Genomic DNA, 13,129 nt, shown 5'->3' on the forward strand with positions numbered 1-13,129 from the left:
CAGAGCAGCAGGATTTTATTCTTGTGCAGTGCGAAAACATCCCTCATGGAGCCCTGAAATCTAGAATTGGAATGTGAAACAATCTGCCAGTCTGCTTGCCCCTTCTCATTCAGCCCCCATCTGAGACTAGTGAGGTGTCAGAAAATGACTGAAGTTCCTACCATATTTATTCTGCTTTGCTTTGACAGAGAAAATTTCTGTAGAGCCACATTTAGGCATCCAAATAAAAATTATGATAGCGGGTTTTTCTGACTGTGCCCAGATGTGTAAGAAATGGTTCTAAACTCAGCTCTCGACTGAATACAGACATAGCTGCAGGATAACATGGACTATTATAGTTTAAGATACAAGTAAAATGTAATTCCTGTAAATTTACGCAGGCGCTAATAACCTGAAAAACACTTGAGACTTCTACTTTAAAACACTTCTGTTGGCTCACTCTCCTTACTAAGGGCCCATTATCTCTGAAACACGTAAATGGGACCTACAAGTTGTACTAAGATGTAAATTTTATCTACTCCGACACTTTTTTCCATAACGCAAAAGCCTTTACTGCTTTGGTATGATTCCCCACCACTGACGCTCTGTTCTGTTGACTAAGTGAAATAGAAATCGATTAATAGTTTTTTTTTTATTATTATTATTCCATTTATGGGCTAGTGATTTAGGCTGTTGTGTTACCTTAGTGTTAATAGGGTTTAGAAGTAGAAGGTCTCTTCATCTCTTAAGAACTATCAACCCAAAGTCTTAGGCTATAATCACAAATATATCATTATGTTACAGCAAACAAAATCTCGTTAGAAACTCTGTATCATCATTTACATTGTACATTGGGTCCCAAATCACATGTGTTGCAAATACTAATAAAGCAGGAAAAAAATAAAAGTATGGAGAAAAGCAGCTAGCCTACAGAGAGTGTGGTATTGACTGGCATGTTGTAAAAGGGAAAAAACCAACCTGCCACAGAAGTTTCTAAATGACACAGTTCATTCCAACCCATTTAATCTACACAAAATGCTGGATGCACATGAGCAGCAAGATTTGCAAACAATACAGACAGCTCTGCCAGCAAGTCTCACACCATCACAGTATCTGTCTCAACATAGTTGGTCTCACAGCTATACAAATTTCAGAAGGTAAAACAAAAATTAAGTAAGATTATACTTCTAAACATTTTCAGCTTGGTTTCCTTTGCGCTGGTCTTTTTAGCAAACTTATTTACTATATATCCATATTTTTTTTTAACTATTCTGGTGTTATTTCCTTGATTCTAGCACTAAAATTTACTACAGGTGGACGGATAATGTATTTTGTCAAAATCCCACAGGACTTGATCAAGCCTCTGTGCTGCCTCATCAGTCTTCCAACACACTGCTGGACTGCAACATGAAAGACTGACTTTGCTCTTTTAAGAATAAGTGTACTCAAGAATCCTTACAAGAATTAACTGCCTAGTCAACCTTCATTAACAAGCTTAAAAATTTTAGTTTGCATATTCTACAGTTATGAATGTATATGGTTACCAAAAGACAGAAAACCCAAACTGCAAATATTCTACTTATATTAGGAAATAGGAAACTTTTTCTGTAACTGTATCTAAAGAAACATTAATTATGTTGTTGGTTTAGACCCAGCCAGCAACTAGGCACCACATGGCCACTCACCCCTCCTCTTCCCGTCCCCCCCATGGAGAGATAGGGAGTAGAATTGGAAAGAAAAGGTAAAAACTTGTGGGTTGAGATAAAGACAGTTTAATAAGACAACACAAGAAGATAAGAAACATAATAACAATAATACTAATAAAAGAATATGCAAAGCAAGTAATGCACAAAGCAATTGCCGACCACCTGGAACCGGATGCTCAGCCCATGCCTGAGCTGCAATTCCTCCTCCCTGGCCAGATCTCTCTACTTGTATACTAAGCATGACATGATATGGTATTGAATATCCCCTTGGCTAGTTTCCATCAGCTACCCTGGATGTATCCCTTCCCAGTTTCTTCTGAAATTAACTCTATCCCAGCTGAACCAAGGACATGTTTAAAGCCTAAGGGTAAGAGAGTGTAGTATTTTTCCTTAAAAATACTTCAACTGCAACAAGTGATACTGAATTATAGACAATGCTGCTGAGAGATATTCATGAGAAATTTTAGAATAAAATCCCTCAATTTAAATTTCTGCCTATTCAAATAAATAGAAGTCAAATTTTAAAATGGATTTGTTTAATCCTGTTCTAATTTTCTGATACAACTGTCCTTTGGTTCTGTTAAAGTTAACTGCTAGAATTAATTCATCTGTATTCAGGGCACTTGTAACACTGTATTTGATTATGTCTGAACACTACACCTTTACAGTGCTGACATCTCCTATAGCTTGTTAAAGAAGATATTCTGTAGCAAGTAAAACAAGGGAAGTATGACTTAAAATGCAGGTTTAAATTGTGTCTCCATCCAATCATGCTACCACAGGATAAAAAAAGTTTCAGAGTGTTACAGTAAAAAGAACAAGACTAGTATCACTAACTTCTTTCTTTGTCATTAATGTTAGAAAATAGGATATATTTGGGTCCATGGCTGACAGCACCCCAGGATAACAGGCTCCCAAGCAGCTTTGTGCTTTATCTTTAGTGTTACCAGATAATGCCTGCTATAAGGCCTGATAATGTTGATATATTTATTCGAGATAAAGCACAGCACAAAGAACAAAGGAAAGCCTTTGTTTGAAAGACCTTAAGAAAGCCATGTATTTTAATTACATCAGAGAACTCTTCCGTGGCATCAGATACTTGAAAGTCACACTTCCCTCCAAAGCAAGCCTCAGTGAAAGAAAACTTAGAGCTCAGGATACGCATCTCCAGCTATGACACACTGAAGTATTTCTCCATCCAGTCTTTAGATAACAAAGGCAACATCCCCTCATCTTGCATTTTGAGCCAAGATACACACACTGACTGGGTGGAAGAAGCTATACAAGTTAGGGGAAAAAAGAAAACAATAACATGAAAGAATCAAATCTTTATTATTAATGAAGAATAAGATGTTATGATAGTTCAAGGTCACATATGACAAAACAATCTTCAGTTAATGTCATGTCCATTATGTACTGAGAGAAACAAAATTAAAACAAAATTGTTCCTATTTTTTTTTCTTTAAAACCACTTGTAGAATTGCAATTCACAACATGCTGGAAGATCAAATTCCACACAGGCTCAGCAGGGGCTTTCACTCATGGTCTGGAATGAGAGCAGTCAGGGGACACTGGGGTCAAATTAACTCCTGATATCAGGTGAAAAAATAGAAGGATAGAACCTGCAATATCTCTCTAATGGTGTTTATAAAAATATCATTTAAAAAACAACACAAGGAGTCTGATAAAAGAAATTAGAATAACCATGGTGTTCCCACATGCTTAGTTCAAGTCTTCATCTATTCAGCAGAGTTTCTGTTTGTAGAATGAATATTATATTAAGAATATAACCTATCACAAGCAAACAGTGAAAAAAATGGTAGTATCAGAGTAAGATACATTGGGATTGGAAGGACGGGGGAAATAAGAAACATAATCTGTGCAGGGAGGGAAAGGGACAGAAGGGAAAACAGGAAAAGAAAAAGCTAACCTTTATCAAGAAACATCTCTACCTGTTTAGAACAACTTTCTTCCATAAAAACTTGATGAAGTTAGTGTGCAAACATATAAAGCAGTACCTTCCCTAAATTCATCAAACCTATATAGAGCTGATAATTTTACAGGTGCAATACAATATCTGTCCATTTTATAATATTATCTCCAAGGGAAGAGCTAATGTAATACACTATGTATTTTTTCACCCTGGAAGTAATTAGCATAATAAAATCAAAGTTAAAAGAAATGTTGCAAAAAAACCCAGAAACAAAACAAAACAAAAAACCACACAACACCTATGTTTACAGGCAAAATAAATAAGAAAACAGTTAAAAGATACTCTCAAATATAAGAACACTCTCAATGATGGTCTTGAACACTGTCTGGAAAGTGAAACCAATTTTGAAATCATATACAAAAAAAATTTTAAACGAAGCACCATTAAATCTCTGTGAGGACTGATAATCTGCTCTGTTTATCTGTTTGTCTCCATTGTAGATGCAGCACACATACTTCACTAGGAATCATTTCAAAAAAAAGACATAAGTTAAATAATTATGAAAATCACCTGCATAAAAATGACTGAAAGGGAACAAAGCATGTATGGTGCCATGAGGGGAAAACAAACAAACAAACAACAAAAAAACCACAAACAAACAAAAAAAACCACAAACAAACAAACAAACAACAAAAAAACCACAAACAAACAAAAAAAACACAAACAAACAAACAAACAAAAAACACAAACAAACAAACAAAAAACATGATCTTGGACAAAACTGATCCTAGGCTACAAAGCATACCTGAAAAAGCTAATCACAGAAATTCTAGGACAGGGAGATACTTAATTCAGGACTCCAAACAGATGAACTCTCAAGAACAGTACTTCAAACCATTTCTTCATCCATTCCTCTTTCCTGTCCTTCTGTACAATGTTAAACCCATCCCTATATGAAAGCTGACAGCTCCATTTCATAGGTGTGAAACCCCACCTAGATCCACCCTCATCTTCAGCATGAGTTAAGACACAGAACTTTATGAAGAGACATGGCCACACATTGCCTTTAGCTTGTTCTGTTATGGGGACAGGACCATAACAGACTGGAAGGTTAACAGCAGGATTTGTAAGGCTGTAACTATAGGCTCTCTCTCAAGCTCGCTCCCCGTTCACCAGAGCCTCCTATGCTGGATAAATTTGCATCAATTGTAAGTGGTCTGTAAAGTAAGAACAACCTAATTCTGCCACCTGTTCTCACAATGAACAGCAACTTACTGCTTAGGTAGCTGGACAGATTTCAAAGGGATTCTATTCAACGATATAGACATACTCCAATATAAAAATGATTCAATTTGTCCTTCTGAAGATTATCATCTTCTACCTATCTTTATATCTTAAGTCTCATTATTTTCTTTGTATTACAAGTAAGGAAACACATGAATTATATATGGAAAGCAAAGTTAGATAGTTAGCCTAACTACTTAGCCTACTTGTCTTTAACAGTTGGTAAAGATGAAAAAATATTTTTTATTATTGATTAAAATTGAGAAGGACTGAAAACTTTTTACTATCTAAAAAGGCTGGCAGTGTTGGTGTCAAAGATAGATTCAGAAAGCTAAATTCATTTGTAATTACTTACCAGCAGAGATAATCTTTCCTCAGCTCTGCTTCCTTTGCCTGTTAGCTTTAGTCAGCGCTTTGTTTCTTCTCTTCAGGGACTGGCTGAAAGACAAATTTTGGCACAGTCACCCCAGATACATAAAAAAAAAAAAAAGAAATAGAAATAAAATAAAAATAAATTTCTGGCTATAGGTGTGAAGGCATGCAAGAAAATATCGACAATTCATCTTATCTTACAAATGCATCAGAAGCATGATATGCTTAGACACATGTCCCTAATGTACAATCATGAATGCTGGCCAGAGCTCTGGGGACATAAAACTGATAGTGACAGAAGGTGAAAGATAAGAATGTAAAGTATCACGCAAAATTAAGTTATCTTAAACTCTACCATTACTACAGTTTGCTAATATGGGTATATTGTTTTCCTCATCTAAATGAAAACATTGCTCCAGAGTTTTCTTTCCTCTCCAGAAATGCCCTTTTGAGATTTCTTTGCTTCAGCTTCATATCTGAACTGCTGGGTTTCTTTCTGAACCAGAAGTCCAAGCTACCAGAACAAAAACTCATGTGCATCACATAAAATGAAAATGCATTACAAGTGGAAAATCATATTCCCTCTTCCTTCATCACACAGTCAGAAAACTAAACAGCCTACTTACAGCCCACTTAATCCTTGCTGCTTTACACATCCATTGTAAGCCAGTTTTCCTTAACCTTTCTTTTGCTAAAAAAAAAAAAAAAAAAAATTAGTGTCTTCCACACATCCCATTCTCAGAGGTCACGTCCTTCCCCAATAATACCTTTTCAACATATTGTACAAGAACTTTCCACTTTTATTTTACCTTGGACAAAATGTTTTCTTACATTAGCTCCACTCTACCTTATAGCAACGTAATATTTCTATCCCCACTGATACTTTGCTCTGGGAATTGCTTCCAGGAAAGAATCACACAAGAAGTATTTATAAGAAAACGCTTAATGAAATGGATTTTCAGGGAAGGACTTAAGTAACAGCCCATGACTTGAGTGGCGCTAGCCCCTAGTACCTATTAGCACCTGACAAGAGGGCTCATGCCCGCAATGCAGGGAGGAGGAGGAGAAGAACTGGGTTGCACCCATGCTGCAGGCTGTCTGATTTCCCATACCTGGGACATGGGACTGGATAACCAGAAAAAAAAGGAGAAGGAAAACAAAAAAACCACCACCACAGCACTGTGCTAGATGTGCAGAAATCCCCAGTGCTACAGCATGGAGAGTCTGGGATGAACAGCATGACCTTTACCACCACGACTGACTGTGAACATGCTTTTATATATATTCACATGTGCTTTGATACATATTCACATACACATTCATACGTGACAAAAATAAACTCAAGAGAAGAACTTAAATGCAGTCATGATCACTAACTAGAACTGTTGACAGTACCATTTGTAACCAACCTGGCAAACTTGAAATCACAAGTCAGCAAAAAAGATACAGGGGTGGCTACAAATTGATTCCCAGTTTCTCTTAAACAAAATATCAGTCCTTCTTTTGCAGTTAAGTTTGCTTCCTAAGCTAAAAATGTCAATATCCACTAAACAAAAGGAAGAAAAAAATAATCAAAACAACTAAGTAAGTTAACCTGACTGGATGACAACTATTGAGAAATATGATGATAGTGTAAATCACAGAGCAGGGAGAGGAAATACACAGCTTGACTCTAAGGGGCATAAATCAAAGAGTGGGATGAACTTAGGGAAGAGAGTGGCATAGGTTGAGTGTCAGAAAACATTTCTTACCAGCAAGTTATAATATTTTTCCCACAGAAGTGGAAGTTATTTAAGACTAAATTAGATAAAACACTGAGAAGCACAGCAAAGAAAGCATTTCTGAATTGATGAGGTCATGGATGTGAACACTTCATAAACCCTATCCTTCTCGATTCTCATGATTAGGTTTCTCAGTAAGATTTCAGTATAACAAACAACCACACAGCAAATATACATTTATTTCTTTTTGGATTCTTGTGTTTGAAAATACCTTAGATTTCATCATCATTAAGGTTTGAAGTGTTATTCACATTCAATGCATCTATTACACGCTGAACTATTTAAACATTATTTGTAATTTTAATCCCCTATTACTTAGTCTATTGCCTATTGCTGTAACACAAAATTATGGACTTTTAATAGAATTTTTATTTCAGGCATTTCAAAGTACTTTACCAACATACTTCCACTATCAGTATCTTTCAAAATCAACTTCTGGATCAATGACATGCAATGTTGATATATACTGTATTATCCCACAACTGCTGAACTATCCAACTGCTTAACGTGATACATAATTAGCAGGCAACATGATGCCCATGAAATCCTCTGGTGTTGCTCACGGCCACAGGAAATCAGAAGATTAAAATGGAAACCAAGAAGGAAAAAAAATCAGTTTAATGCCTGCAGCACAAGAGATCATGAACCAGCAAAGACTTAGGAGCAGTGGTAAAACAGGTATTCCCTTACATGACCGCGTATTACAATACAAAAGCCACTACTGGTTTGGGGTTTTTTCCTATTATTATTACTCTTAGTCTTACTTTAAACAATACACAACTTTCAGCAATTCAGTTCAGAAAGAGATGGGATAACTCACAAAAAGTGACTGACAAAAGTTTCATCCCCTTTTTTTCCTTCCCTTTGAACTCTTAGGTAGAATTTTCTGAAATGCACAAATAATTTAGAAGCATAGCTGAATTTGAAACATGAAAGTTTCTCCTTCTGATTAAAAATGTTCTTTGCTATACAGCAACCAATAAATACATGTTTTCTGAAAAAGCAGAGTTATTTAAGGTCTCCTTTTGATACTGTGAAAGTCTTCATGACTATAAGGAATGGTTAAATGGTAGTTTGTCACATTTGTGACTGAAATCACAAAATTCTCGTGATTTAAAGTCCTTATTTTAAAAGTCCTACTCTGGGTAGGATCCCACTGTGTACAACACTGTCCATCAAGAACTAAGAGTAGGAAAGAAGAGAGAGAAACCACACCACAGCATTAGGGAATAGTTAGCATGTTTTCACAAACTGAAAAACAATAATTAAGAGAGATGATAATATCACGACAATCAATTATCATTCTGGCCCCCAAAGAAAAATAATGAACACAAACAACAGTGTACCAGGAAAGCACATGCTCTCTTAACGTGTTGAGTGCCATGTCATAAAGCTGAAATAGTGTACCACAAGGAACAATTCAGCAACATATGACAAAACATCCAATATGTAACAGAGAATATAACAGCTGTTTCCTTTCATACCATTTCACAGTCTCTGCAGGTATTTCATCCAAATTCACACACACACACGCCCTTTTTATTTTTTAGGGGCTAAATATTTAAAATATTAGTAACTATTCCAGATAATTATACTATTGTATCATTGACAAAGCGCTTATCTATCCCAAGAAATGCAGAAAGGCAAGGCACAGGCCACCTTCCTTCCTCAGACCAAATGCCAAAAGCAAAGACTTCTGTACAAACACCCACCAACCCCCTTCAACAATGATTATATGTATCACTACAATTAATAAAAACAGCTCTCTAGCCCCAACTCATAAAATGTAACAATGAAACAGCACTGAGTTTTATACCAAAGAAGTCTGGAGGGGGGAAAAAAAGAAAAGAAAAAAAAAAATCATCTGCCCATGTCTTGGTGTGTCCTGGCTCAGGGTCTAGATTAAAAACAGGTGTGTATTCCCCATAGGGAATGAGGTGGCAGTTAATGAAACGATCACTGCTACTTCCCCATACCGAGGATCCAGTGTCCTAAAGGACACAAGAGTGGTCATTTGGGCTGTGCCTGTCCTTCAAATTTTCTGCAGGCTTGTAGTGATGCATGTACACAGAAGGCTAGGGGAAACATATGTACCCCAGTCACAGGAGAGGCTCCACTGCTCTTTCAGGGAAGATGACGAGTTTGCAAACACAAAGCAAGACTTCTGCTTTAATATGTATTAAGCACCCCAGCCACTAGCAGCCGCAAAGATGGGGGAGCACCAGTACCTCAGACTGACTCCATTTCTGGCGTAGCAATCTGTGTCAACAATATCGATTGGGCTATAACAAGAATTTGGTCCCATGGGCAACTAAAAGGCATATTTGCTTTACATTTTTCTGTTTGGGTTTCCTGAATGCCAAAAAGCTAACCCAAAACACATTGTTTTGTAACTTACAAGGGAAGGCCTCAAAAGCACGATGCTTATCACAGTGTCTCACCTGCTTACATTTTTCTACAAAAATGTAACATTTCCACTAACATTTCTATGTTTGGTTTTGATAAAGAGAATATTCAAGAAATTTGCTATGCATGGAAAAAAAAAAATCTCAGTTTCCAAAAGCCTAAATGGACTGCTAAGACACAGCATACTTGTAACTTGAGAGAAATCCATGAGAGTCTATACTACTTGCATCCAGAAGCACAGAACTATTTTAGTTCTACACAAAAAACTGTAACTTGCATCAAATGTACAACTAACACAAATAATAATACTCAAAGTGCACACACAATAAAATATGAATTCAATTAGTAGCAGTAATTGAAGCGCTTCTGCCAGAGACATGTAGAACACATATGAACATCTACGATATACAAAATATATCACAGAGAAAGTAGGAACCCTCTAATGACTACAAATAAAGCATATTATTGATAATATTTAAAAATCAGTATTAAATACAGCTAAGGCATCATACTTGGAAGTTATAAAGTCACGTTTATTCTGCAGTGGCAAAACTTTCAGCAGAAAAGGATGCTAGGTATGTGCTATGTCCAGCAACAAAATGATCAGGACGCCTCGGATATAAACAATAAAAGAACTGCGTAAGTAGAAAAAGAGCCCCAGCCTCACAACACAGAAAAATAAAGACCAAGATTTAGCAAATAAATAAGCAGGACCTACTTTTTAAATCGTTCAGGTAACCTCTTGTTCTGTGGACTGTATGATACCCAGGCACTGTACACAATTCCTGCCTAGGTACTGTCCTCTACAAGGCCAGTTTCAATGCATGCAAGCCTGTGTGTTAAATTCAGCCAAAGCTCAACACAGTTACTCGTTTTCTGAAAGCCTACACAAATAGGAAACCTTAGAGAAGGGCCTTAATAAAACCCATGTGGTCGTTTTTGTAGGCTATGGAAAAAAAAACAAAACAGTAAGCAAATTAAGACTTCCCATTGAAGATAAAAGCACAGAAGCAGGAAATCCTCCTCCGAGCCTCTCACCACTTAACTTACACAGTACCTTAACTATAACTACGCAGGCCAAATTAAACGAAATAACAAAACCCAACTTAAAACAGGACACCGTCAGAGGAACAACGCACCCACCACTACAGCACACCAGGCCCGGCTGCGCTAACACCGGCGAGCATTCCCTGCAAATTTACCTACCGATTCCGATGCAATCCCCAAATGCCCATCACCTGTTGCTCGCTTCGGGCCCTACACCAGCCCCACCTTGCCCGCATCCACCTCCCTCCCTCCCGACAACACAAGCACGGCTGTGCATGACTATCACCGACCAGCTTGTCCGAACGCTGGTTTTTTTTGGTTTTTTTTTTATTTATTTTTCCATTCCCCACGCTCGGGCCCCTTGCTGCGGGGCAGGCCGAGGCTTCAGCAGGAACCCGCCGGCGGGGCGGAGGGGGGAGGGAAGCCCGCCGGAGCTGCCGCACCCGGCGGCACCGAGCCCTCGGCGCCGAAACGCCGCCCCTCGGGGCCGCCTCCGCCCGGGCAGAGCCTTGTTTTCCACCCACCCCCCCTCCTCCGTGGCGCCCAGGCCGCGGCCTTGCGCTGGGCCCGAGCCGCGGCCGCCGCCAGCCCCGTTCCTCGCCGCCACTCACCGCCAGGCCGCTGCCGGGGAGGCGGCTCCGGGCGCTGCGGGCGGGGAAAAAAAAAAAAAAAAAAAAAAAAAAAAAAAAAAAAAAAAAAAGGGGCCTCGCCGCGGCACCGACATCCGCCTGGCGCCGGCAACATGGCAGCGTCCAGCCGGGCGCAGGTGCTGCGGTTGTACCGGGCCCTGCTGCGAGAGAGCCAGCGCTTCGGCAGCTACAACTACAGGTACGCCGGCGGCCCGGGCGGGGAGGGACTGGCTTCGCCCACGAGAAGGCGTTTTGGGGGGGAGGAACGGGGAGTGCCGGCGTTATTTGGGGCTGGGGGAGGGCTGCCCGAGTGGCTCGGTTTTTTTGGCGGGCAGAGGGGAGCTGTGATCTGGCTGGGGCGCGATTTGGGGCGCAGGGGAGGCTCAGCCCGCAGTCCCCTATGCCCTGGCCCCCGGGCCGCCTCAAGACCACCAGGTTAGGGGCCCTCCCAGCTATCAGGGATAAGTCACAGATTGTCCCAGGCTGGAAAAAAAACCTCGCGTCTGGTCTGGATGCTGGCAGGGGAGAGCCGGGGCCAGGTCGCAACCCAGGTTGTGCTGGAGGAGGCTGGCTTCCCTGCCAAAACCTGGCTCCCTGTGCTGCACCCAGGCTCAGGGCTTGCTCGTCTCGCCGCGCCAGGATGCTGTGCTGCCTGGCTGGCTGTCGGTGGAAGACCCGCACCGGTTTTGGGTTGGTTTGTTTGTTTTTTTGTTTTTTTTTTTTTTTTTTTGCAAAGGGTACACCTGTATGCTACTACAGGCACACACCTGATCTCCATTGGGTATCTGTTCCGCTCAGAGGGAGTGCTCTCCATCAGCACTGGCAAAATTTTATCACTCGTTGGTAGTTCATTCACTTTACCGCTCAGTTGGACCACGGGCAGCAACCTTTGTATGTGAGCTACCTTTGCTGTGAATCATCTCCAGCCTGGCAAGAATTGGGAACAGAAACCTTTGAACTTGGGTAACCATGGTGAGCTCTGCACTCTTCACGGCACAAGTATTCCCCAAACCTCATGTGTGAGGGAGTGCCCTGAGGAAAAAGGCTGTGGAGCTGAAACTGGGCTGGAGCTAATGAGAACAGCGTGTGTGTGTGCATGTGCGTGTGTGTGTGCATCAGGTTCCCCTCCTCCTTTAGTTCCCCTGCTATCAAGGCTTCTCCCTTGCTCTTTGCTGTGCTGAGTATCCCAGCTTGCTATTATTCTAACAAAGAGAAGACTGGATGTAATGTGGATGGCTTGAGGCCTGTGAGATGTGCAGTTATCAAACAGTAAAGTGTAGCTCCTGTCTGGGCCACAAGGTGTTTTTAGCAATGGGTTTGTGCTGGGGGGTGATCAGTGAGGAAGCAAACCAGCTTCACAGACCACATGTGGACCCGTCTCTGCCCAGCCCCTTGCTGATGGGACACAGGTGACTTGGGAAATTGTTGTCATTGCGTTTCTCTAAACCGTGCCGGGAGTCCAACTCCCTTCCTCATATCTCCCCAAAAATGAAGTATGTACCTGGGGGGTTTTGGCTATATGGAAAGTTCAGCATGCAGCTCCAAGGTAAAGCTAACTATCACACAGCAATAGGTGCACCAGTGAGTTTTCTGCTTAAGACAATGTAAACTTTTAAGTCTTGTGGTGGTTTTGTCCTAGCAAATTTTAAATGATAGAAATCATAAGATACGTGTTTACCTTAGATATCTGAGTTTTTGATACCATATCACAGTGCAAGTTTTCCCTTTCCTTAAAGATCTCAGGTGTTGATGTACCTGTCCTTAGAAAGTATAAAATCACCAGCTGTATAAAATCTTGCAGTGTATACACATTTGTGAGCACTAAAAGCAATAGCGGTTTTTCTAGCAAGAAATGATCATCAGCTATTATATGTAAAGATCTGCTGGGACCACAACAACAATCCTGCTTTGGTGCTTAGACCACACCCACAGCTAAAATGGACACCCCCGCTAGCTGCTTCTGTGACAAGATAAGCAGTCCTGCCAAGTCCT

General features: G+C 40.1%; 2 protein-coding genes across 13 annotated transcripts in view; one reads left to right on the forward strand and one right to left on the reverse strand.

Annotated features, from left to right (window-relative positions):
- The window catches only part of FARS2 (phenylalanyl-tRNA synthetase 2, mitochondrial), a 254,990-nt gene extending 243,794 nt beyond the window's left edge, over nucleotides 1-11,196 (reverse strand). For 2 of the 10 annotated variants that reach the window (XM_032991903.2, XM_032991906.2), the window contains exons 1-3: nucleotides 10,799-10,901; nucleotides 5,901-5,965; nucleotides 5,258-5,340 (exon numbers count right to left, since the gene is read on the reverse strand). The gene's annotated coding sequence lies outside the window, so the exon portion shown is untranslated. The other 8 variants (XM_032991904.2, XM_042806612.1, XM_042806609.1 and 5 more) reach the window with 8 other exon arrangements.
- Nucleotides 11,197-11,232: 36 nt separating this feature from the next.
- The window catches only part of LYRM4 (LYR motif containing 4), a 95,357-nt gene continuing 93,460 nt past the window's right edge, over nucleotides 11,233-13,129 (forward strand). For all 3 annotated transcript variants that reach the window (XR_004406945.2, XR_004406946.2, XM_032991909.2), the window contains exon 1: nucleotides 11,233-11,336. Coding sequence is in view for 1 of the 3 variants with exons in the window: in XM_032991909.2 (XP_032847800.1) it covers nucleotides 11,251-11,336 (86 nt within the window). In the remaining 2 variants the exon portion in view is untranslated. The remainder of the gene's footprint in view (nucleotides 11,337-13,129) is intronic.

This window comes from Tyto alba, unplaced genomic scaffold (genome assembly GCF_018691265.1).
Source record: "Tyto alba isolate M040663 unplaced genomic scaffold, T.alba_DEE_v4.0 Super-Scaffold_48, whole genome shotgun sequence".
In the NCBI taxonomy this organism is placed as follows: Eukaryota; Metazoa; Chordata; class Aves; order Strigiformes; family Tytonidae; genus Tyto; species Tyto alba.